This window comes from Dermacentor variabilis, chromosome 2 (assembly GCF_050947875.1).
Source record: "Dermacentor variabilis isolate Ectoservices chromosome 2, ASM5094787v1, whole genome shotgun sequence".
Classification (NCBI taxonomy): domain Eukaryota; kingdom Metazoa; phylum Arthropoda; class Arachnida; order Ixodida; family Ixodidae; genus Dermacentor; species Dermacentor variabilis.
The window spans coordinates 92,485,024-92,509,911 of record NC_134569.1 but is presented as its reverse complement, the minus strand read 5'-3'; the positions used below and the strand labels follow the sequence as shown (position 1 = coordinate 92,509,911).

Here is a 24,888-nt window from a genome sequence, read left to right as displayed (position 1 = left end):
TGGGCTCGTGCCCTAGTTGGAAACATAGTAGATGAGCTCAAGCCTAAGCTATTCCTAAAAGCGCCATTGGATGAGAAGGAAACATGTAACCACTTCGGGCTGTCCCGGAGATGCCACCTCTGCACTTGCTCTCATGACAAGGGTGTGCATACCACAAGCAAGGGCTTGATACCCATCAAGACTGGTTCAGTGGAAACTGACCACTTCCGGGGCAGAGCAACAACTGAGTGGCAACATGGCCAACGCCCCAACCTGACACAGGTGAAAATGGACAAGGAGTAAGGGCAGAGTAATAGAACATCTGCAAAAAGGCCATGGGGTGCACCCCAAACCCCACAATGTACAGGAACTGACACTGTACAAATGCCCTGTGTGCAAGTTTACAATAATGCAGAACCAACTTCCCCAAAGCTCCTCCTTGTGAATGATGATGGAAATTGCGATGGAGAAAATAATGCACTGAAAATGCTTAATTCTCCCATTGGGATCACATTTTAAGTTCACTCTGCCATGAAAAAATCTACAACAGGCTACAGTGCCTGAAGGGTTCAGCGTTTGACCCTTTCATGTTAAACTGCCTAGAAAGCACCAGTCAGGGGCAATTAGGCATACTGGTAATGACATCAAAACAATGCTTAAGTTTGTGTCCCCCCCCACCCCCACACATGCACACTTCTCTTTTTTTACAGAAGCTTAATATGTTAGAACCGAACACAGTATAAACTGCTTTACTTTGTATTGGTCGGCTAAGTATTACTTCAATTATTGTTCAGAATTGTGTCACTCTGGAGGTGTTGGATTCCATTCTTGAACAAATGTGCCCTTGACCATTTGATTTTGCCAATTTGAACTGCTCATGTTATAACACATCTACCGGTCAATGCACTGTGCAAGGGCCCACTTAAAGATATTGTGACGAAGTGCAGAGAAGCAGTTCAAAAATATGCACCTCAAAAACAAAAAAAAGCTGCTAGATAGCAGTTCTTGAAACAGTCAACAATAAAAAGATGTGACAAGATGAACATTCTCTTCTCACCACGAGAGAGCCTTCTGTATTGAAACCAGCTTTGTACTTCTGTACTGAAAACCAGTATGATGACGATGGAATGATATGGCAGGAGTGATGAAGATGGAACAACGACAACTGTCTGATGACAATAGTATGACGACGACGTCATCATGGCAATGGGATGATGATGATACTAGAATGATGACGTAAGTAAAACGATGATGGTGTAAACATCATGGAACAAACACTAGCATCACAATGATCATACGACCACGAATGCATGACAACAATGCAATAATGACAATGGCATGGCAATGGCGGCATGACATGACGATGACTTAATAAGACAGTGACGTGATGACGACGGCATGACAACAATTAGATGTCAAAACTAGAATGACAACGATGGAATAAGCAGGACTGCATCAGAATGACGATATGGCCAAAAATGCACAGGGACGATGGCATGGCAGCATGATTATGACGATGAAATTAGAGTGGTGGAATGGTGGTGGTGGCGTGACAATGGCAGTGCGATGAGAATGAAATGACAATGCAGTGGCAATGATAGAATGAAGACAGCAGAATCATGATGACGGCATGGCAAAGGAATGACCACATCAAAATGAAGGCATTAAAATGACGACGGTGTGTTTGTGTTGAAGCTCACATCCACGCTTACGTACATCACCTGCTGCCTTGGGCCAAACAGGTTCACACTATATGCAGTGCCAGTTTGCACTATGCCCAGTGCAGCCAATCAGGCAAGACTGAGCCTTCGTATATACCGTATTTTTCCACGTCAGGGTTGGGAGTTATGTGTAAATTGTGCCTTGAGGTGTGGCTTCACGGCAGCACGGCATGCGCTGCCATAAAGCCAAACTTTAGAAAATGTTCTCAGCCATTTAATGTCTTGTTATTTTCTAGGGAACCTTGCCCTATTCCAACCCCGGAGTGTTGAAGCTCCCTTCTTCCCTCCTTCATGGTCGCCCATTCTCCTCCTCTCTACGCATTGCCATTTTGCGTATAGTAGTTAGCGAATAGTGCACGTGGCGCCGGCATACTCACAGCGCAAATAAAGTAAGGACATGAAGAAACAAACACCACAGACAAGCTCACATTCCACCCATTCCCGCAGAGTTCCCTCGGTCTGCAAGAAGCACTTTGTGATACGGCGGAGAGCCAAATCACCGTTGGGATTTTCAGCGTGGTCCCATTTGTATCGTTGACAATGCCCATATAAGGGCTGCTCTGTCCGTGCTGTCATCTTCTTTTGTGTGAATGTTAGCGGCTTAGTGATCCAATTCACGTCACACATCACATGACTGATTCGTCCATGATCACATCTGTTGTATGAATCCAGCTTTATTAGCATCGCCACAGAAGGGCGGTGGGGGGTACCGAGCCGCTAACCGAAGATAGGTCACGGACGAGTCGTGCATCTGCAACTGGTGACTTTTTTTTTAAAGATTTGAGTGTTGTTGCATGCAGTTACTTCTGCAGGTTAAACATGCTTATATTGTTTTTTTTTCCTGGCTGTTGTAATTGGTGTCGAGTTATATCCAGAAAAATATCTACAAATAGATCTGCCAAGATACGGACCATCCACGCAGCAGCAGCCATGCGAAGCCCGGAAGGGTCGGCAAGAAAAGCTTCGCTTTAAAACTCACTTTTGGGATGCCTTTATAAGCTGTTCCTGGTCACTATCCTGCTGTTCCCCTTGCATCAAGGAAGCGGGCAGCTTCAGTGAGGCCCAGTTAATTCCATACACAGGAGGGACCAGGCAAATATCACCCATGAGCTTCCAGAGGCACACGAGTCGACTCTGAAGTGTCAAGGCCCTGCACAAACACACGACCACCATAGTTCAAAGGAACAGTCATGCCACTCTAGCTGTTTCCTGAATTATAAATGGACATTAATTGTTCCCAATATGTTAGTGATTATGTATAACACAACACCAACATCGAAATTTCAATTTTCCCTCATCTTACCATTGGAAAGATAGGAAAGGCACTGCTAATCATGAAGCACAATGACAAATTTTCAAGAAAAGTATTATATTGGTTTACTTTTCAGTTGTTTTCTATGGAGTGATTTTATTTTCCAAGGACAGCCATCTAGTGTGACATTGCCAGCCCGTGGAAACATACCCTGTGCTGATTATGTGGTGCTAAAGAAAGCACACATCACACAGTAGATTTCCCATGGTGCCATGTCCACTGCTCTCTAATATACCTGTCAAATTGGTGCATAATATGCTATTTTAGATATAATCAGTAAGACTGGAAGTGTGGTTTAAAATGTCAGATAGACCACAATGCAACATACAGCCTCAGTTAGCAGGCTGTTCTAGCACTCTATAATTTTGTTAGTGGCTTGCACTAGAGTTCATAAGGGGTGCACCAATTTACACAAAGCAACCTTCCTCAGAGATAGGAAAAACGCACATGCACTTTTGTGGCACAAAGGCATCACGGCAACTAGTTTCACATTTTTATAGTGTCTGTATCACTTTACAACGTTGTACTATACCTTCTGCAAAGCTCTGTATAAGGCTGGAAGTATTCATAAAGCAAATAAGCAAACAAACAAATAAGTGAGCAAGTAAGTAAATAAATAAATAAATGGTTATTTCTAATCAACAACTGTAACCTATTTTAAAGAAAAACCATAATATTAATAAATCATTGAACATTATCCAACTCTGCACTATGATTCATAAGGACAGACTAATGTACACAGCCATTTCAAACAAGGAGATATATACTATTCTTATCTGTACTCCCTATGATCATCATTATCCTGTGAATAAACTACACTGCAAGACAAGATGCCTGTGCTGTTCCAGCTGATGGACATGATAAAATTGCAAACTGGTGGCAAAAGAAAGAACAGAAGAAACCTGTGGCCCTACTAAGCTCATGCCTGCTCATGCGCATGGCAAAGAATTATGTGAGATGATGCAAGGTGCATCTTTAAGCTGGAAATTACAGAAGAAAAGGGGGTAATTTTATATTCCTACAAATACAATATTTAAGTTGGTCAAGCTAAATTTTCAGCAGGAAGGCAACAACAACAACTGCTATGCCATGACCTGGGGAACATACATGAGAAAAAAATGCACTTGTTAAGGATGGCAGAAGGGTGCATTCTTTGCCATCACAACTGTCTTTAATATTCTTAGGTGGTCTCCCTTCCTAGGAAATGAAAATGCCCAGTGCTGCTTAGCTTTGGTGCTATGAAGAACCTGTTCAGCGAGACACAGCCAAGACACATAGAGAAGCTGCTTCGCCAAATGTTACCTAGCAGCAGTGTCCAATGCCGCTTGGCAGTCATCCAGGCCAAGACCACAGAGCCCTTGCTCCAAGTGCTCTCGCGCCAGTTCTAGCCTGGCCTCTGCCAGACCTGAAGAAAGTTGGTTGAGAAATAAAGAGAGAGGAAAAAGACAAATACTTGTGTCTTGACCATTAGGATTCAAAATGCTTTAACATTCCTATTTCTTTAACTATTGACAAATGTTTACATTCACTTTCTGCTCTTCCTCATCATTCATGGAAAAATGCATGTTTACATAAGCACAGACGCCAGCTCAGCAACCAGAGGCCACTGCTATGCAGTGCATTTGTCCCAAGTAATGTTTCTTTTTTATCTCTTTAGTGCAAGCATAATTACAAACAAACAAATTCGTGCAGTTTACAGACTCAAGTAATTATGCGATATTGTAAGTGTCAGCCAGCAGTTTTTTTTTCTTCCTTTTTGGTCATCCCCATGCTTAAATAATAAACACAAGCATAAAAGGCATTTCAAAGTTTTAAAAGACAGTGGTTCCACACAATGGCTAACATAACTCACAAGGCAGCCTAAAGAGAGTCACTGCCATTGGTTGTCTTTTGTTGAGTGCTCTAACAAACATGTAGAACTTATGTGCTATCGCTGAAGAACTGTGTTTCTCAACACAAGCTTTTCAAAAAACTCTGTCATACTTTCTTTGATAATTTTTCGTAATTCTCTGATCATCCTGACAGCAAAGCGCTTACCTTTGATTGCAGGAACATACTCCGGATTGACGTTGAGGGCTTCTTGAAAATTATCTGCAGCCTCCTTGTGCAGGCCCTGTCGGGACTTGATTATGGCTGTCCTGTGTTTAAATAACGACACTTTTGTCTGCCCTAATCTCATCAAGACAGTCACAGCATGTCTTGCGACTTCACCAATTGGCTCTCAATATGCTGTACAGTGAACTCTCGTTAAGACAAACTCGTTAAGCAAACTCTCGCATATAACAAACAACATGGGAACATTTGTTTGCTTTTCCATAGACTCAATGCAAAAAACGCTTAAGAAGAACCACCTCACACGTGCCCTTCGGTTCAGACGTACATTTGGAGTGACCATCCCTGCTAACGATCCTGGAGGCTAGGGTGCCTCGATGCGCGGCGCCCAGGGGCGCCCACATCAAGGCACCCTGCTGAAGGCCTGTGGCACACAGTGCCACTGGACAGAGGCGAAAACAAGAAGAGGAAGCAAAAAGTGACAGTGATGTTCACTTCGTGACTGCGGGTGACGCACAAGTGTATGGGTGCTATAGCACATACGAAGCTATCGACCCTTGGTGCACCTAGACTGTCCACATCGCAGATCGTATTCAAAACAGGGCTCGTGTGCCCGCACCATACGCAGCAGCCACCGGAGTAGGACGCCCCCTTGTAAATACTCACTTACTAACTAAATTAACAAGCATGGTGTCGCCGCGCAGAAGCAAACATGAACACATCCCACTCGATGACCGCACATGCTTGCTGTCAAAACGCCGGCATGAGGAATTGTGGCAGCAGCAGCGAGCGAAGTGACCTTCACACTGTCTATCGCTTAAACGCAAACTGAGCAGCCAGAATACAGTGCACGCAAAACCACGAGCCATCATTCCACCTAGACTGTGCCCCCAAAGCAGATCGCATTCAAGATAAAGCACACACGACCAAGCGCGGCCAATGTACAACACCTCCCTCCCTCCCTCCCCGGTACCATGCACGCGACGGAAGACAGCACACTTCCCCCTTTCCCTTCTTTGCGCATGCGAGATTAAGCAGCCATTTTTTGCTCACCGTCGCAAGCTTTCACTCGCACACACAGCGTGTGGCACACGAGGACGATGTTATAATGAGATGAACCTGGCACGTTCGTATCGCAAACGAAACCTGTAGCAGCTGCCAGAGATCAACCCAGTGCGCTTCTGCCCAGCATCCTCCTCCACGACGCTTCATCTCGTTTCTCCTTCCCCACTTCGCTTAATGTCACCTAGACTTTCCTCTAGGTTGTGTTGCTTTGCCACATGCTCAGCGCACACCTTTGTACTTTCACTAGCTTGGAGCCTGCACTGATGGCCTGTGAGGTGGTAGATGCCTGCTTTAAGTCCCTAGCAAACTTTTTCCAGCAGCATGAAGGTACATAAGGATTTTTAAGGTCATTAGGTTAGATAAAAAACGTTTGTGGCTGCTCGCCAATTTGTACAGAAGCACCAAAATCCATCATGGACTAGATGAAACCAAGCAAGGGTACCACTTGAAAACAGTTTTTCTATAAGTTCAGCTAAATAAATGCTTTTTATGTCATTTCTCCCCCGTTTCAAGTTTACTCCATTTACCATTTTGAAGTAAGATATCTGGATGCACTTGGTCATGTTGCCAATTATTCTTTTCATAAGATGAACTTCTGATAAGACGAACAAATCTGCATGGTCCCTTCGAGTTCGTCTTAAAGGGAGTGTACTGTACTTGAATAACTACACTGCATTTTTTTTAGAGTAGTTATCAACTCGAGCAAACACCTCATGTTATAATTGAAACCAAGCTCAGAATACAGTGCTCTACACTTGTATTCTAAAAAATTTAAGGTCGTGGCAGCACGGCAGCTTGGCTATGTGCCCATGTTTGAGTGGGCACTGCACATTATGTGTTTGGCCTACAATGATGATGCATATATCATTAGAAAGCACACACAAAATTCTAGATCAAAGAGTTCTGGGTTTGCATCTTATCTGGAGCAGCAGTGAAGAATTTACTTAATTTTACTACAAATGGCTTTATGGCTGGTTGGAGTTCTCTCTGCTGACCACTCTCAATAGGAGGGCAAGGAAGTGCACTGGAAAATGTGCCCCACAATATACGGCACCTGAAAAAATTGTTCCATAGCAAGTGGTCCTGGAACAATTTGTTGAATAGGAAAACATGGTCTAGCCAAAACGTTTCTTTTAGGCCTCCCATACTTGGTGTATGCTCAGTCTTCCTTTACATATGGGTCTCTTTGTTTAGCCAATGTGCACCTAGTAAGCTTGCCTCATGCTCTTTGCAGAGTAACCAAGGATTGAAGGCATCAGAAGTGTCATTACGAATATTATTTACATATATGTGCATATTACAAACATATTGCAGCACTTTTATATACTCAATCCTTACGCACACAATAAAGGCCAGGTAGTAATGGTCATATCACTTTTCTCAACTTGGTTGTAGGATTCTCCAGCTATTTGTTGTGGAAGACTCCATTTTGCTTGTCTGAACTTTTCAATTTCTAAACATGGTTATAATACAGTTGCAGCCAGGTTTATTGCAATGGGATGTGGCAGAGTGTATTTCAATCAGCCTGCACTATTTGCTTAGTAGTTTATTCAGATGTCTCAGAATGCCACACTGTCCTACCTTCTATAGAACATCCGAAGAGTAATGGCCGTGCTTTATAATTCGCTCCAGCCATTTTTCCCAATTCTAATGCAAAGCACTCTTTGGCTCATTCCAGGCATCTTGTGATAGGTTTCTGTCTCGCATCATTTTGAGCCCATGTTTCGAAGCACAACAGCCAAATGTGGCCAGTTAAGCAATTTTTTTTTATTATGTTTGCCCTTTTAAGTTTACTTTTGTGCAAAGTGCTGCCTTGTTCAAGAAAGCCACCAGGAACTGCCACCATACTGCAAGTGCCGATGCTTTGTTATCACCAAAATTTTTAAGCAAGGTTATTTTTGTTCCACATGATTCAGTAAAATGATTGTCATTTTTGCTCACCTGATTTTTCCAGAAAAAAAAAATAAACTATCAATGTATAAACACCTCACCACGAGAACAATGGCCTGCTACAGAAAGGGACTGCATTTGCTACTTGTTAGCAACTAAAAGTTCACACAAACCAGGTGAGCAACAATGCCAAGTGTTTTATTGAACAATATACACCAAAAGTATACAATCTTATTATGATATTTGAGGAAGAATAAATTAAGATCTTATTTTAGAGTCAATGTAGTAAAACACAGATCCATGTATGACACACTACTTTATCATTAGCTAACAGGAAGAAACCAAGGCAAGGGTCATAGTTAACTGCTGGATTTTGTTTCTCACAAAGTATATTTCTTTCCTTTTGCCACGTTGTTTCAAGCTTCTCTATGACTCCAATACAGTTAAACCTCAATATAACGAAGTAGGTAATGTCGGAAATTTGCTTCCTTATATAAAAATTTCGTTGTACGACCTTTTAAGCAAATAAGTACAGTCGCAGATCAATCTTTCTTGCACGGAAAGGAGCTGCAGAATTTTCCAAATTATCAGGCAACCGAAAAAAAGCAGGTTTGAATGAGAAAGCAATTAATTATGATGAAGTTGGGAGTCGGTGACGGCTGATATGGTTTCATGCCACGACAACAATATCTTCACATCGGCGGCACAAACTAAGCATAACCAGCCACGTTTTCGCGTGCACTCCGCCTCCATGGCTATTAACGTCGCCCGCACTGGGAAAGCACCGGCAGCGGGGAGCGAATGCTTCATCTGGCTCTCACTCCAAAGAGTCACCAAAACTCGAGATTATGCAACCTCCAATACTAAACACACTGGAAGACAGCTTACATAACGCCACGCCATCTCGGCAGGCTCACCCTTTCCACATGCGTCAGATTACCTCTGAAGCAGCATGCACGGCTGCATATGCGCTCAGCCGTGCTTACAGCCATGCCAAGCCATGGCCTAGACGCATGCCAGAAATCACGAGCAGGCCAACTTACCCTCTCCCCTCCCATCCCTCACAGCGCTTGATGGCGTTACCACAAGCTCGCTCCCCTCCCCCTCTTTCTCTCTACTGGCGTGGAAAGGCGGCACTCATGAAGCCACCATCTTTCTTGACTCATACAACTTAAAGAAACAGCAGTTGGCAACCACGGCACACAGACCGTCCAGGGTTGTTGCTCCACCAGCCAATCACAGGAGCAAACAAAATAGTTGTCATGCGACCATTTCAAAATGGCGTCGTACTTGATACCTCTGGAGCGTCTGCTGTTCTTGGAGTCTTTTCATTGGTGGAAGCGATGAGGTGTGCAACAGACATGGACAAAGTGTATGGAATCTCAGTATATCACTCTTCAAAAGTCCGCATGGCAGTTCATTTCACTGCTGCCCACGTATTATTCATGAAACTTCACTGACAACCGAAGTGAAACTTGACAATACATAGTTACAGCAAAGCAAGCATTTTATTTCAGTTCAATAGAGAATTAGGCTTTCACCGTTCCACTAAATAGACAAATGAAAACGTACAAAATTATGGGCTTATAATTTTAGTTTTGTGGTTACTGCCTTACTTAGGCAATAAAGAAAGTTTGAAGTATGAACTATATTCAGCCTCACGGGGGAACAGTGGCTGTCTGTTATGAGGGCGTGGGCAGGGCTTCACTGCAGACTTGAGTTGTATCCGTCTATAGGATACTTTCACTCACACCTAAAGTACAAAGTGCGCGAGGTGCGATAGGATCTTATCGCACTTGGACTTTATACGGAACATGATGCTGCTCCACTTCGGCAGTTGCTCTTGTCACACAGAGTGCAATTGTAGAGGTGCGTTTACAAGCAGCCGCTTGCAATTCAGTTATCTGACCATCTGCATCCGCGGAAGTTTCTATTTATTAATGCAATAGCATTAACGGCCCCCTGTCGCAGAAAATCCGGCCTCGGTGCCCTGAATCTGGTGTGCAGCGTCGGACATCATTTGGCAAAAAGCATATTGAACCACACATACCCAATCATGCAGGCCCTCCATGTGACGCAAGGAAGTTACTGAACTAATTGAATTTCTCAAGATAAAGAATGTAGAAAAATCATAAAGTACAACTTACACACGACCTACAGACATGATAGCGTCAGATTATAATTTGAATATACGAGAAAACATAATTCTGTTATGCAAAAACTAAAAAAGAAACCTTTTCCAGCATTTCTACCAATCGTAGAGCTGTCATGGCCTCACAAATTCGCGCGCGCAAATCTCTAAGGCCATAAAGCGACGCGCCTGGTTCCTTGCAACACCTCAAGATGGCGCTCGCCTCCGCCGCATCGCAGCCCATGCAGGAGGCTCCGTTTCTACCAGAAAGCTCGCCTTTATGCATAGCAATCACCGCCAGTGTTTCCCAGTAAACATTACAGTTACATAAGCAGCAGTTGCCGGGAAGCGTGAGAAGCAGTCAATCTTTGAACGCTATCGCATTCCACTCTTAAAGGCGAAGCTTAAGCGATTAAGTCCACCAAATTTTTTTGTCTCAGCATTCCTTTGCGGAAAAAGCGAAATTTTTTTATATTGAAATCGCATACAAACACACTTCGTTATATTGAGGTTCTAAATACATGGTGTTCTATGGACAATAGGTTATGAAAAGTTAAATACTTCGTATCTGGAAGTATCCTCAACTGCGAAGTGTTCTTCCTGAGAGACTCATATGGGTTTTCTTTGTAGCTGTGTGCTATGTTCGGGTGGATGACAATTTTTCCCTTTCACAACTCCAGTACAGTAGACTGAAACACCAAAGTACATTCACTTGGGCAAAAAATAAAGATAGAAAATTGAGAAACTTGCGAGGACTAACTTTGACTGAAGCTGGATTGCTGTCCGAAGCTCACATTTAAACAAATGTAAGAGCCAAAATGCTAGCCACAAACTGGAGATATGCTTCAGTGAAGTTTCTCATAGCTCAATAAAGAAAGAAGGGCAGTTATTCATCCCCAATTTACTTGATAATGGGCCTAAGCTGCAACTGCAAGTTCACCAATAATAATAATAATATTTGGGGTTTTACGTGCCAAAACCACTTTCTGATTATGAGGCACGGCGTAGTGGAGGACTCCGGAAATTTTGACCACCTGGGGTTCTTTAACGTGCACCTAAATCTAAGCACACGGGTGTTTTCGCATTTCGCCCCCATCGAAATGCGGCCGCCGTGGCCGGGATTCGATCCCGCGACCTCGTGCTCAGCAGCCCAACACCATAGCCACTGAGCAACCACGGCGGGTTGCAAGTTCACCACTATGGATCCTTGTGTCTCACCATAAACATTTCTGACCTAAAATCTGCATCAAAGATATGTACTTACTCATATAGTGAAAAAAGGTCTCTGGGATCTGCATCAAGGCACTTCTTGAAACACAGGAGAGCAGCACCAAGGCTGTCCCGCATAAGGTATGCCTCCCCTAGGCATTCCCAGCAAGACCTGCCGAAGCACAATAAAATTATCTTGCTAAATTATGATAAAAATAGATGGTGTAAGATGAACATTGGAAAACTTTAAAAAAGTAATATAACAGAGTTTCCTAAGTTGAGGTTCATTATACTGAAGGTTCACTGTAGCACAACGGAATGGGACAAACACAAGGCAAAGAGGAATACTACGCACAGCACTAAGGTTAAAAGCATGCGGTGCCCAGCTCTTTACACTTCCTTTTGTGCTGTACCCCTGCACACCACTCTTGCAAATGCCAGTCTCATTGATTGCATGTGAACGTCACCTACTTGTCATTGGGATCAGCTCGAAGTGAGTTCTGCAGAGACTGCACTGCTTCTGTGGCATTGCCAAGTCTTAGCTGCTGAAGACCAAGCCTTAACCAGGCCCACTTCACCCTGCCAAAAAAGGAAGGGAGTCGTCAAGTCAAAGCTGAACTGGTGCAAAAACAATCAAGTAGACAAGCTTAGTTAAAAAAAAATAAAGGACACTTTAAGGGTTACTGTGCAAGACCTCCTTTAGACAACTAACACTCAAGCTACTAATTATGCCAAATATCTCTTAGGCATTTTGCTACAGACCAACGTTACCTGCACTCTACAGAATATTGCAAATTCTGTCAATTTATCTCAGCATCTCCTAAAATGTTTGAAAAGTTTGAAACTGTAATGCGAAATGTTATATCTTACACTTCTCATGTTTGGCAGGTTACAAGCACAAAATAGACCATACACATATAAGCTGTAACTGCAGTGAACAAACATTTAAACAAGTGCAAAATCTTGCCTATAAAATATGCTAGAAATGTAGTTTACCTCTTTACAGGAAGTTGACTTGTAATTGCTTCCAGGAATTTAACATTTTGTTCCTGTTAATGAAATCAGAGGTGTCCAGAACTATAAAGGAGCACAACTTATCAGATGATTGGAACAACAACATTTGCCCAGGTGTTTAAGTATAACCATAAATGAGCGGAACTTAGACGATTAGAACAATAACACTTGCCCAGACAAAAATCACTGAAACATAGCTGAGCATCAAAATCAACCAAGTGGAATTAATGACCAGGACAAAAAATTTGCCTAGTCTTATGTTGTTTTTCAGTCTGGTCTGCACAGGATAACAACTTCCACTTCAAAACTACATTGAAATCACTCAGTAGCCGCTGTCTGTTACATGGCTATTAATGCAGCACTAAAATATAAGTTTTATTTGTCAAAGGCCAAGTTCCCATTTTACAAATTGAAGTACAACACTGAAATAAGGTCGGAAAAACTGTAAGAAGCCACATGAAGTTACTAAAATATTTGACAGAGGCAGCTGCAGAGGTAGACTCAGAGGTACTAAGCAATGATCAAACATTGCCATTGGCACTGGAAGACTGACAAAGAGCACTATGTGTATCAGAAGGCAGACACAAATTAGGCCCATAGAAAGGAGATTTTGTATTTACTTAATACTTGCTCTGTCAAACTATCAAAAAAAAACAAGTGAGGAAAGCTTGACCCTTCGATGGTTGATTAAATATTGTGAAAAACGTGTGCCATAGTGACAGAGACTGTACCAAGGGCACAAAGAAGAGAACAATGGCATAAATGAAATGGTCTGGGTTTGTGCTGTCCCCTGCAGTGCATTGTTGGTGTAGTCTCTACCAGCATAATGAAAGAAAATTTTATTCCAGAAGACAGAAACAAGCAGACGTAGGGCAGTGTGAGCACACAGTTGCATAAACAGATGTAATTTGCAAGTGATGCTGTACAGCTGTGGTGAGAGCACAGTTTTAAATCAATTAAGAAGGATTTGAAAAAACTCTGTTACACTGTGTGGTGGGCAACTTCACTGATAAAAGTGGTAGATGTGATTAAGCTTCTTCGGCTGTTTTCCCAAAATTCAGTGTACGTTATACAGCTTTTATTTCAATCCCAAAATTCAGTTCTTTTTTATGTGCATACATATCTTATGTTTGTACATATGTGTGTACATATGTAATATGTATTGCATATTTTCTAGATAAACTTTCACCTGCTTTTCTTGGTGAATAATCTTTTGCATCAAGCTTACCATTCTTATTATTTTTTGTTCAGTGAATACGTGGTTCATAAATCTTGTTGATACTAAAACATGCTGCACGACCGCAGATCCTGCTCTTCAACACTGTAATAGTCACTATAGTTGCATCCAACCAAAGCTTTTGAGAATCAGCCTAGCAAGGGCACTATGTCACACAGAGATGTGACTATGTAGAAATTAAGAGCAAGTACATTTGCTATCATGTGGGTGCAGAGCTCACATGAATAGCATGAAGAAATTACTAGGTAGATACAACCTTGCATTACGATATGTGAAATTGACCAGCTAATCCAGTGCAGTGGCCACAGTGCAGACTACAAGACTTTTACCAGAACTACCTCGCTTCCTTTGTGTACCCTCCCCTCTGTCTTTCTTGTTTTTGACATAATGGCAGGTAAAATGTATGCAAACATTGCTTCGGTGGCAAGCAGACTCGTGAGCTTTACCTTGCCAGGCTCCTTGAATCAGAGTGCATGTAGAGTCGCATCTGCGTGCCGATTGCTGTCTTGGTTCTCTGATAAATTTGCTTTCACTGACCCTTTTCGCATAAAGTCGAATTACCAAAAAAACAAGAAAAAAAACATTCTTCAACTCATCGTTTTGTCCTAAACCGAAAACACGGAATTCAAGTAATAAACCAGAACAAGCACTCTGCCCACATTCCCAATCCTTGAAGCTTTGAGAAACAGTTATGCCGTCAAGTACCAAGAGAACTCCAACAAAGAATGCATTGCACATGTACTTTTCAGTTTTTGATGCACCCATGAATAAATATAACATTCCAATTCGATACTGCAGCTCGAAAAGCAGTTGTCAACTATGTCTCTACTATGGTTTCGCACCTCATCCTGAAATGTGAAGTGCGAACAGTGCAACAGAAATTAAGCCTTTATTTCTAATAAAATACAGTAAAACCCTATTGATATGTTTTTCAAGTAGCTGCATAAAAATAAGCAGGCAGGAAAATTTTCAAGTAAGGGAGGCCGCAGATGCCACAGCAACGTCAGTAACAGCTCTGAGTGACTGTCAGTATGGTTGTTAGACGTCTCAACATTTTTACTGCGACTGGGGACGGCGCGGGCATATAATTAAGGGACACTTACGATGTTACATGACAGAGGCTCCTTTTCACTCTTGCTATGCTTCACCGTCTAACAAGGCTTTATTGAAGTGAAGCTGACTAAAGAGAACTGGAGATTATGCATGATTATGCTGGCCCCCGGAAAAAATAAATATAGCCATGCGCTCAGCGGATTTGGCCCACTGTCCGGTGGTTCCCAATAGGTTTTAACCGATTCACACTTCTTCGGGTGCTTTGCCAATGCCTCTGTGCATGTCGTCTCCCGATATGCTCGTCTGCCATCTACTCTGGCTTGTGCACCTCCAGTCGCTTTTTGCATCATTGCAACGTATCGGTCGCTTGCTACAATGTATACATTTATTGTCCTCACAGCAACATGCTGGAGCAAATTCCCTTTTTCACCACTATATTCACATGACCACCGTATTCACCCACAATGTAAGATACGAGAACATTGCAGAATGGCGACGAATTAAATGGGAGCATAATACAAGGGAGTCAATGGGATTCAGGTCGTGATAACAGAAACACCACATAGCAGCCGGGAAAATGCAGCAGCACGTAGCATATCAACGGGGTTCCACTGTAGGAACACTGTCCCACATACAATTCAACATCGACAAGACCCACTATGTTACATCACCAGTGTCAAGATAAACTTTGAAACTTTACTTGTTCAAGGGTTTCCGAGTACAATGCACATTGCATGACAGAATCTCAAAAGCAGTGCAACTCTCCAGCAAAACTACTGGTGTCAAAATCATGCTTTATCATTATCATCATCATTTATTGGACCCTTAAAGGCCCCTGTGGGGCATTACATAAGGGAAGGGGGGAATGTCATACACAAAATATAGAAGTATAAGTGGGTAAACGAAACAAATAACAGCACGCAGGCAACCATACTAAAAATAAAAAGGAAGTGTACATAATAATGTAGCAATATATACATAGAAAAAAAAAACAAATAATAAAAAGCACACAAGAAACTATAGTGAAAGTAAGAAGGAAATGTACATGAAATTATAGCAATTTATACATCAAGATAAAGCACCAGGCTTTCTTTAAGTTTTACAGGATCATGCTCAATCACAATAGAATTGTGAAGCCAATTCGTCATAAATTTCCCTAGAAAAACCACAAACGAGCAAAATCTTATTATTGAACATTTTGTAATGTAACTATATCTACAAGTAAATTTTACTAAGAGACAATGCTCCTTACAAATTCAAGAGAAAAAAACTAGGTGATGGCATACTCACATGCTGGCCCAGGTCACACAGGGCATCACTTAGCAAAGACCCTGCTTCCTCACTGGCTCGATTGAGTTGAAAAGCTTTCTGAAAACACCTAATTGCTTTCCTGCACAAGCCAGACATGCACATGGACAGTCAGAAACCACAATAAATGCAAGATAAAGAAAGGAAGCTCAACTACCCAAAATGCAAATACATACTGAACATCTTTAAGGTGATAGAAGTAGTGTCTTCCAAGGTACAAGAAATTGCGGTAGTCCTGGGGATCCAAGCGAGCTGCCTAAACAGAGCAAATGTACATGCTTAGAGATCCATATTTATTTTGATAATTTAGCACTTTCGAATTTACCACTGGCCTGTTAGCACACAAGATTTTCATGTAGGTCACACTGTGCACTCATTTAACCCTAATCACGTGTTTTGCATTTGTAGTTTTCTGGTTTGTCTTGTAGAAGAGAAAAGCTGCTGACATGTGTGGGCTGGGCTTTAGAAAGCAGTTTAACAAATCAGATAAACTAGCACTGCTGTCTTCTCACCCAGAGTTCCTTCTGCTGCTTTTTGTGTTGCCCGTCTCATTTAGTTTTAAGCAGAGGTCTCCACTCAACTCTAATGGCTGAGCTTGTTTCACGGAATGCCGCGTGCACAGACACCGGCAGTTTCTCATTTTTTACAGGATGTACCAACGAACTATAAATACCAAATGTCTAAAAAAACACACAAAATGTAATCTCTGTACAAGAGCTGAACTCCAGCATGCCTGGAGAAACTAAGGAGTTCATTCAGAGTCTATCAAAATAAGTATGCAGATTGCAGCATTGGTAAAATGAACAAATTTTTGCTATGAAAATTGAAGCAACTGACAACAGTTTGCAATTCTTGAAATCTACAATCTGTTTCAACATCTCATGTCTTGCCACAGCCACATTTAGTCTATCAAAATGTTACTCATCCTGATTATTATATTAACTTGCTAATGTGCAACTCTGGTAAGGAGAACATAGCTAATCACATTGAATTACTGAACCCTTTATTTCTTTTTGATTAAATGATAACAAATGAAAATTAGTGGCATGCAACGTCGTACATGATTCTGTAATATCCCTGGGATTCCCCAAATTGCATGAGGTTACCAAGAGGGTGCATGGTCAGTAGCCGTGAAAAAGATTACCAGACTACGCAAAAGCTTTGTCACAACTTGCTTGTTATCGTCCATAAGAACTTTGCACTTAAGTATTCCATACTTTCATGTTCAGAGAAGAAATATAAATATTTTGGTACCAAGCATTTGTAGTGCCACTGAACCATTTCTTTGTTCTCTACCACAAAGTCCCCTATTGATGACAGTAAACCTTAGCTACACCATGACAATTCTTACTTCTAGGAAGATTGGTACAGCTTCATCATGTTGACCAAGTTTCCAGTGGGTGAGGGCAAGCAGGTGGGTGGTTTCTGGTGATCTATCTCCCAAACTTGTCAGGCTGCAAGAAGTGACACAACACAAGCTTTACTACTATTCAAGAAAAAAACAAGACCATCTTGCAGAGTTTAAGCTTCTTTTCATTGCCTCACCACCTTGATGATCACTAGTTGTTTTACACTCAGGGAATGAAATGCACCAGGGAAATCTTAAAGTTCAATGTTCACTAAGTGAAGTTACTCGAGAGTGCAATGTCATATCACTATGCATTTGGTCACTGAAGGTGGCAAGAACTCTGCTCTAAGCACAACAGCCAAATCTATACTGATGTAACACGAATTGGAGATGGTAGAAACAGATGTGTGCATATTACTTAGGGCTAACTAGGTGCATTTCATTCCATGAGAATACTAGTACATAGAATGGTGGTGCGAACAAAATGTCACAACAAATGCATTGTTTCTTCCCCCTCTTCTTCACCATGATATATAGCAATAAATTAACACTTCCTCACCCCTGCATAAACACTGGCTATAATGATAAAATTACAGGAAACTATGGGTTAGCATAAGATAATCATTTTAGTGCTAGGCCAAACTGAGCCACATTGGTAGAAACAACAGACTAAAGTTTGCGCAAGTGGTGCCTCATGGTAAATAGGCTATGTGCGAAGACATATTCACAAGGTTAGCCTCTTTGGTGTGCTTCACCGTAACTTAAAACACTGTCTCTGTCAATTTCATTCAGTAGGTCATATAAGTAACTGTCTGCTGCCTTGTAACACCGTACTATAACATACAACCTAAAGTAGTGTTGAGGTTTATGCTATCATTTTGTTCACTGCAGGGCAAACCATGCCTTTCAGATAATTAAAATGAGAATGGTAGCTGCTAGACAAGTGGGAAATGTCTTCTGCATCTGATCTGACATTTATCAAGAGTTCTTTCAGTTCCACACATAATTACGCATGGGCACAGCCAAAGTGCAAGGCCTTTTCTACATTTATAATCTTTACACAAGAAAAATTCACAAAATCCCTGAATTTTACTTAGTAGGCTAGTTGGCAAATTTCTGTTAACACAATTGAATTCCCAAATAAACATGAACCACACAAGAAAACTTGGAGAAGGAGAGTGCTCGCCCTGTTCATGTTTCCTTATGTGGTTTAGATTTATTTTCACAGTCGGACAGTGCCCCTCAACTTGAAGCAACAATATTTAGCCAAGACAAGGTATCTATGCATGGCAGTGAAACTTGCTTGGCACAAATCCCACAATAATAACAAAGCATCCTTACATTTCTTGTGCCTCTGCTATTCTTTCACTCTGTATAAGCAGCCAGGCTCGTGCACCTTTTATCCTTGAGCTTTCAACACCACTGTCTTGCAAACTGCTCAGAACCTGAGAGATATACACAATACCAGGGCTCAGCTGTTGCAGACAACACGTTACGCGCATGACCAAGTACATTGTTCAGCCCCTACCTCTTCTGCTCTGTCAAAGTTACCAGACTGCAAAGCAGTTTCAAAGGAGCACCACAGGACTGCAGGCTGTCTCGCATGCTCCTCTCCAATCTGAAATAAATGGTACCACTGGCTGCTGCTGTGTTCTGACTGCTACAAATGTCCAGAAGTTGAATCACATATGAAAAAAATTGTGGCGCAGATAGTATAGTAACCGCACGATCACCACTTGGCAAGCAAAACTGCCTTGAGTGTGCAATATTCTCACGTGGTAGTGACGGTGAAGAAATCAGCAAAACTGTGAACGGCGAAACTAGTGTGTTATTGGGCGAACCTGTGCCCTCAAAACAGGCTACAATCAAAACACAATGATAGCGGCGAACACAGCTGGCGATCAGCGAAAATTTGATCAGCAGGTCAAGCGCGTCGGCTTTTATACATCAGTCATCGAAGGTTTCAGAGTAATCGCTGGTGCCCACAGGTCTTCCAGAAAGTTCTACACCATTCACATCGCGCATGCATGAAATGAGATTACACAAGGTTCGGTGACAACAGACAGCAGATAGAACCATCGATAACATTCGAGAAACTTCCGATACATGCAGGCACGTCCTGCACTGTGCGACAACATTTGTTAAGCGGTGAATCGTGGTCGCCCAATAAGGATAAACAAGTACATGTGTCAATACCATGTGCGTTTAGTGAAGAACTTGTGTAGCCACTTTGTGATATTGAAAGTTATGACCAAATTATTACTTTTTCATGTGGCTTTCCTCTGCAAACTTATATGAACCATTCGGGCAAGCAAAAAATATATATATATAGTATTTTTGTCACGCTTTTTCTATCCTATAAGGGTTAGCACAGAGATGTGAGTACTTAAGCACATAAAAACTTCCGCATTTCACCCCTGTTGTAATGCCGCTGCCACAGCTGGGATTCACTTCTACACCCTCTACTCAGCAGTGCCACGGTGTAGGCACTGAGCCACCACAGCAAGTAATTGAGAACTTGCTAAGAACTGCACCTTTTGCAAAGCTGCCGATGCTTCCTCGTGACACTGCTGTGCACACAGAGACTCAGCCAAACATAGCAGGAGTTTTTGGGACATCCAGTCGCTAGCTGCTGATGATAAGGAAAGGCCTGCAACAACAAAATACACCTGTCTGTGTAGAAGCTCTTCTTTCTTTTTGATTGCTGCCTTTGGAATGCAGATCTGCAAAACTGTTAAGATTGTTTTCACAAAATCAAGTCAATCTGGTTTTATAAACTGATCCGCTGAGCCTCGCTAGGACTTTCTTTTTTTTTTTTTTTTTACATAGTAGGTAACAAGTGAAAAAAATAAAAGCATTTCCAGCTCTAAAGTTGCACATCACAGTTATGCTGCCACTTGTAATTTATTGTGCACAGTACAAGTAGAAACTCTTTGTGAAAATGATAATGAACAATCAGGCTGAACAATAAAGCACACGACCAGGAAATTACAAGAGTTCTGAAAGTCAGGCAGAGGAGCAAAAAACAGTGTCGACTGGACTAGACACTTCCCATTATTGAAAGACTGTCTGAACAACATAATTAGATGTGCGTAAAAAATTACTGCCAAAGATGTCTCTTAAGATGATTACTTCGTTTTGAACACTTGAGAACAATTTATTTTGAAGTGGTCTGGGAGCACTAGAACAGGACTGAAAGAAAGAAAAGTGCTTTTGCTGTCAACTTGTTATAATGTATATTACAACACAGAAGTCGTATAGCATTAGTGGCCTGCAAGCACGTGCCTAACACCGAACCTAATACATAATGATGGCATAAATTGTTTGCTGAAGAGATACCTGCACTGGGCAAAGCATATTCAGGAAAATACCTTCCTTTGGCGATATTCCCACATTGTGGTGACCTTGAAGAAGGAAAAATGCCAGCTAAACGGCAAGCACATTCATCGGTAATCAAATCTGATCCCTTATGTCAAGCTCATCTACTATTTATACATGTCTCACCGTACATTCCACCTTCATCGCTGATACATGGGTGCATTTGAGAATGTACAACACTATTTGCAATGGTGCACAATTTGATCAGACACGCACACCCCTTTTGCTATAGAATTGGTGACGACAATCAAGAAATTTTGGGGACTGTAGGCATATCTTGCACCAAGTGACAGCATGATAATAGTGAGAATCACCATTCTGGGCGTGCACCTCGGCCTTGCGGAAGTTGCGTGTTTGAAGGCTGCACAAGGAAAGCAACAGGCTTGCCTCCCTGGAGCTGCGTCCAACGTCCACAGCTGCAATAATAAAAAGAACAGATTTCAGGGGGTTACAGAACAAAAATGAACACTGATTGTGTGCCTTGGTTTTTTTTTAATTACCAAATACAATTCTATTATAGTCCATGTGAATGCTTTAATGCTACTCAATGCTGAGCCTTCAATCTAGACAAATGACTACATCGAATGTGCAGTGCTCCTACATATGCAAACAAGCCCACATGCACACAATTGGCTATAAATATTGTGGGCCCCTTTACTTGATATACAGGGTGAGCGTTTGCAGTTTTACGGAATTTTCTAGAATATTGCCTGTGGCAGATAGCATAACTCTTGTCGTTAAGCAGGTTTAGTCAAAGTGGCGGAGATTACTGGTACGCTAAATCGAAATACATATCCAACTAATTAGCAAAAGTGACTAAATATTGTCTTAACTAATTACTTTACGGGACATATTGCAATTAACAAACTGTGGCCTGTGAATTTGCAAGATGCATCCACTTAAAATGAATTTCCAGGATTACAACAGCTTCGAGATATTATTTTCCAAAGTTGGACACGAAATACAGGTTGTTCCAGTTACATTTGTGCTTCAATGCATAAAAGAGTGTTCTGCTAAAGAAATGTAAGTGGACCAACAGTGAATTTTTACGGCTGTTTGATTGCGCATATGTCTAAACTGGAATCATTCTGGAAATTCATTCCAAGTGGATATGCCTGACAAGCTCACCGGCTACAATTAGTAAATTGCAATATGTGCCATAACATTATTAATTAGGAAGTTAACAATGAATTTTTGTTAATTTGATGATATCTTTCAAGATTTCATCCAAGTAAAGTCTGCCTCTCTGAACAATTCAGCTCAAGGACTAGCATTATGGTCGCTTCAGCAGGCAATGTTTAAAAATTGCTTAAAACTTAAAAATTATCATCCCGTACACAGATTTTTTAGAAGTGAGCAAATATTCATCAGTTATTAGCAAAGTGCATATGTTTCATTAAACTTAAATGGTCAAATCATACAATTCAGTGGCAGTGTTAGATAGTGTCACTAAAATTTGTAATCGCTTTTAAAATAAGAATGGCCAAAAGTGCACACACAATATGTGCACTGATGCTGGAGCTTACTACAAGCTCGGTGCATCTGTAACAGAAGTTGCCACCCATTTAAAAAACATGGCATCTATTGCCATTTCATGCCCAAGAAAACCTTGGTCATTTATGCGATACTGAAAATCAGCTAAGATATCCTGCAAGGAACCCATTAAAATGCAGATGAGCAGCGTCCTAAAACACCACTGACTCAAATGGTGAAAGAACTCTACGCTTGCTCTGCCAAGGTAAGCATTAGCCATGATGGAAAACTGCACTGCGAAGGAATACTTTCCACATAGACGTAATGAATCAAGACATTAGACACACATGAAGCACAGATTAACAACTGTTTAATGACAGTGACAGAAAAAAGGTATGTATAGTGAGAGTAAGAAAGATGCACGGTCACATGGCTTTTTTCTATCTATGCATCAAGTTGTATGCGTGTCAACTAGTTTTTTCAGAAGTTCACTTTCTTCGTCATTTAGTGCTACGGATGGTGCACTAACACATATTCCGTTTCTTCGCAATGCAATATGGAATGCTTCGATGATCTCTTGGTGTGTTTGTTCCTTGTCACAGAAGTTTTTTCAAGCTCTGTCTGGCAAGCACACCTTAAGGAGTGTGCAGTGAGGTTTCCCCATACTGGTGAGGTTTTGCAGACATAGTTGTGTTCTTGTAGCCATTCGTTAAAAGATCGACCGGTCTGGCCAAAGTATGCATACCTACAAGACAGAGGAATGTTGTGGACCAAACTTTTTGTGCAGTCTACATACTTGCATCTGTGTTTAATGCCACATGTTCACCTTCCTAGATCTTCTTTGATACTTATGTTTACTTTGCGCACATTCCCTTGAGCTTGATTAGTGCCAACAGCTCCAACTTTACTTGGTTTTTGTTGGCACTCTTCTTTACCTGGTACGAGATGCCGTGAACGTATGACATCACAATATCTGTTCACTTCACAATTCTGCTTTGTTTTCTTTGCAGGCCTAAGGTATTTTTCTGCCACTGCTGTCAACATCTGGTCAGAGTACATGCAGTCCATGTGGCACCTTATCTGCATACGTAAACTTTCACCCACTTTGTGTGGACAATATTTCATGATTGCCTCTCCAAATCAAGCAGTTGCTATGCCCCGTTTGAGTGGTTTCAAATCGGCAGAGTTAAAATCGAGCATCCTTTTCTGGCTCCTGGTGGAATGTTTCCAACAAGTGTGTCCAGGAACAAATGCAATGTTGGCATCCACAAACTGCAAGCACTGGCCATGTGGTACTTCCTGGGTGAATCTAAACCTCTGTGAGCTTGTTTAAATATCAGTAGCACACTGCTAGTCCGTCCTTCACTTGAAACTCATTCTTTAAAACATACGAAGTAGTCATTGACGTACACACCTGTAGCATTTGTTAACTCCAACTTGCTGAAGTGTTTCTTGGAGGGCTCAGTTACTATTTGTTAAGCAAAAGTCATGTAGCATTGGTGCTATGTTGGACTCAATGAATATTCCCTTCTTTTGTGTTTACATATTTTCTTCATTGATGATGAACACAGTGTCCAAGTACAGCCGCACAAGACTTATGAAGTTAGCAGAGCTGGTGCCAGATTGATTTGGGTAACTTGTGTTTCCGTAAGCTTCTATGCTACTCTTCTACTGCTTCTACAACATCTTCCTTAGGGATATTGTAAAACATAGCCTCGACATCAACTGAAAAACCAGCTGTCGGTTGCTTGTCCTTCAAGAGTACCAGAGTAGGAAGGGCCCTCTAGCTTAAGACGCCTGAGAAGCCATTACAGGCTTCTCAGGCGCCTAGCTGGTAGTGCTTGGTGATGTCATTGCACCTGACCAAGCGTTCTCGCGTGTTTTGAACCAGGAGTTCCGAACTCGGAGAGGCGGTCTCCGATTCTGCGCGGCGGGTCAGTTCTCGCGCAAAGACAATTCTCTTTGCCACATGCCCTAGGCTTTGACTATTACTCAGAAAGGGATGGCTTCCTTATGAATCTTAACAGTAAAGAATGGAGACCATAGTTTGCTATTGTGCTTCACTTGCAGTTTCAGCTTCATTAGCCCCACCTCTTCACATAATTTTGATGCCTGGATGCAGGAGCGATGCAAAAGACCCTCGCTCACATCATTGCATTTCTTAAGATTCTTCAGTAAGGCTTGTGTCTCTTTTTGCCCGTAGGTACCTTTTTTCCATCACAACAAATTCCTCTGTCTAGTCGCCTAATAGAAGCTTGCAATCCCTTTTCTTCAGCTATTGTACTGTATGCTTCAAAGTATTGGTGTTCCATTGCAAAGAAACAGAGAATGCCAAGACGTGCTCTGTTTCTTTAAAAACAGAGCACGCCATTTAGCACATTAAAACATGGCACTCAAAGTTCCAAAACATCACTAGTTTCTCTCAGTGCATTGCATATAGCGATTTCAGTCTATCTTAGTGCACACCGCGCGACTGTTTACGTTGTGCTTACAGACAATTTAGTTCTATCATTCTTTGTGCCTCTTTTCATACGTATATTAAGCTCTGCATAGAAAGAGCAAATCTCAAATAAAGCCATGTCATTACACCAATATTACCTGCAAGTTGCACTGTTGTCTTACAATAAAAAAATTACCCAATTCATGTTTGAGCTATGCCCGCAGAGGGATCTGTAGGATATGCTTTTAAAGTGGCTGTCAGGCAATCTGCTAAATAGG

General features: G+C 41.7%; 1 protein-coding gene across 4 annotated transcripts in view; it reads right to left on the bottom strand.

The window, feature by feature from the left end:
• The window catches only part of LOC142572316 (tetratricopeptide repeat protein 37), a 69,951-nt gene that overhangs the window by 31,235 nt on the left and 13,828 nt on the right, over positions 1 to 24,888 (bottom strand). For all 4 annotated transcript variants that reach the window (XM_075681322.1, XM_075681323.1, XM_075681325.1 and 1 more), the window contains exons 10-22: positions 21,012 to 21,113; positions 19,854 to 19,969; positions 18,848 to 18,937; positions 18,661 to 18,764; positions 17,323 to 17,425; positions 16,148 to 16,227; positions 15,954 to 16,053; positions 12,356 to 12,408; positions 11,831 to 11,938; positions 11,415 to 11,531; positions 5,050 to 5,150; positions 4,315 to 4,417; positions 2,680 to 2,850 (exon numbers count right to left, since the gene is read on the bottom strand). In XM_075681322.1, the coding sequence (XP_075537437.1) occupies positions 2,680 to 2,850; positions 4,315 to 4,417; positions 5,050 to 5,150; positions 11,415 to 11,531; positions 11,831 to 11,938; positions 12,356 to 12,408; positions 15,954 to 16,053; positions 16,148 to 16,227; positions 17,323 to 17,425; positions 18,661 to 18,764; positions 18,848 to 18,937; positions 19,854 to 19,969; positions 21,012 to 21,113 (1,348 nt within the window). The remainder of the gene's footprint in view (positions 1 to 2,679; positions 2,851 to 4,314; positions 4,418 to 5,049; positions 5,151 to 11,414; positions 11,532 to 11,830; positions 11,939 to 12,355; positions 12,409 to 15,953; positions 16,054 to 16,147; positions 16,228 to 17,322; positions 17,426 to 18,660; positions 18,765 to 18,847; positions 18,938 to 19,853; positions 19,970 to 21,011; positions 21,114 to 24,888) is intronic.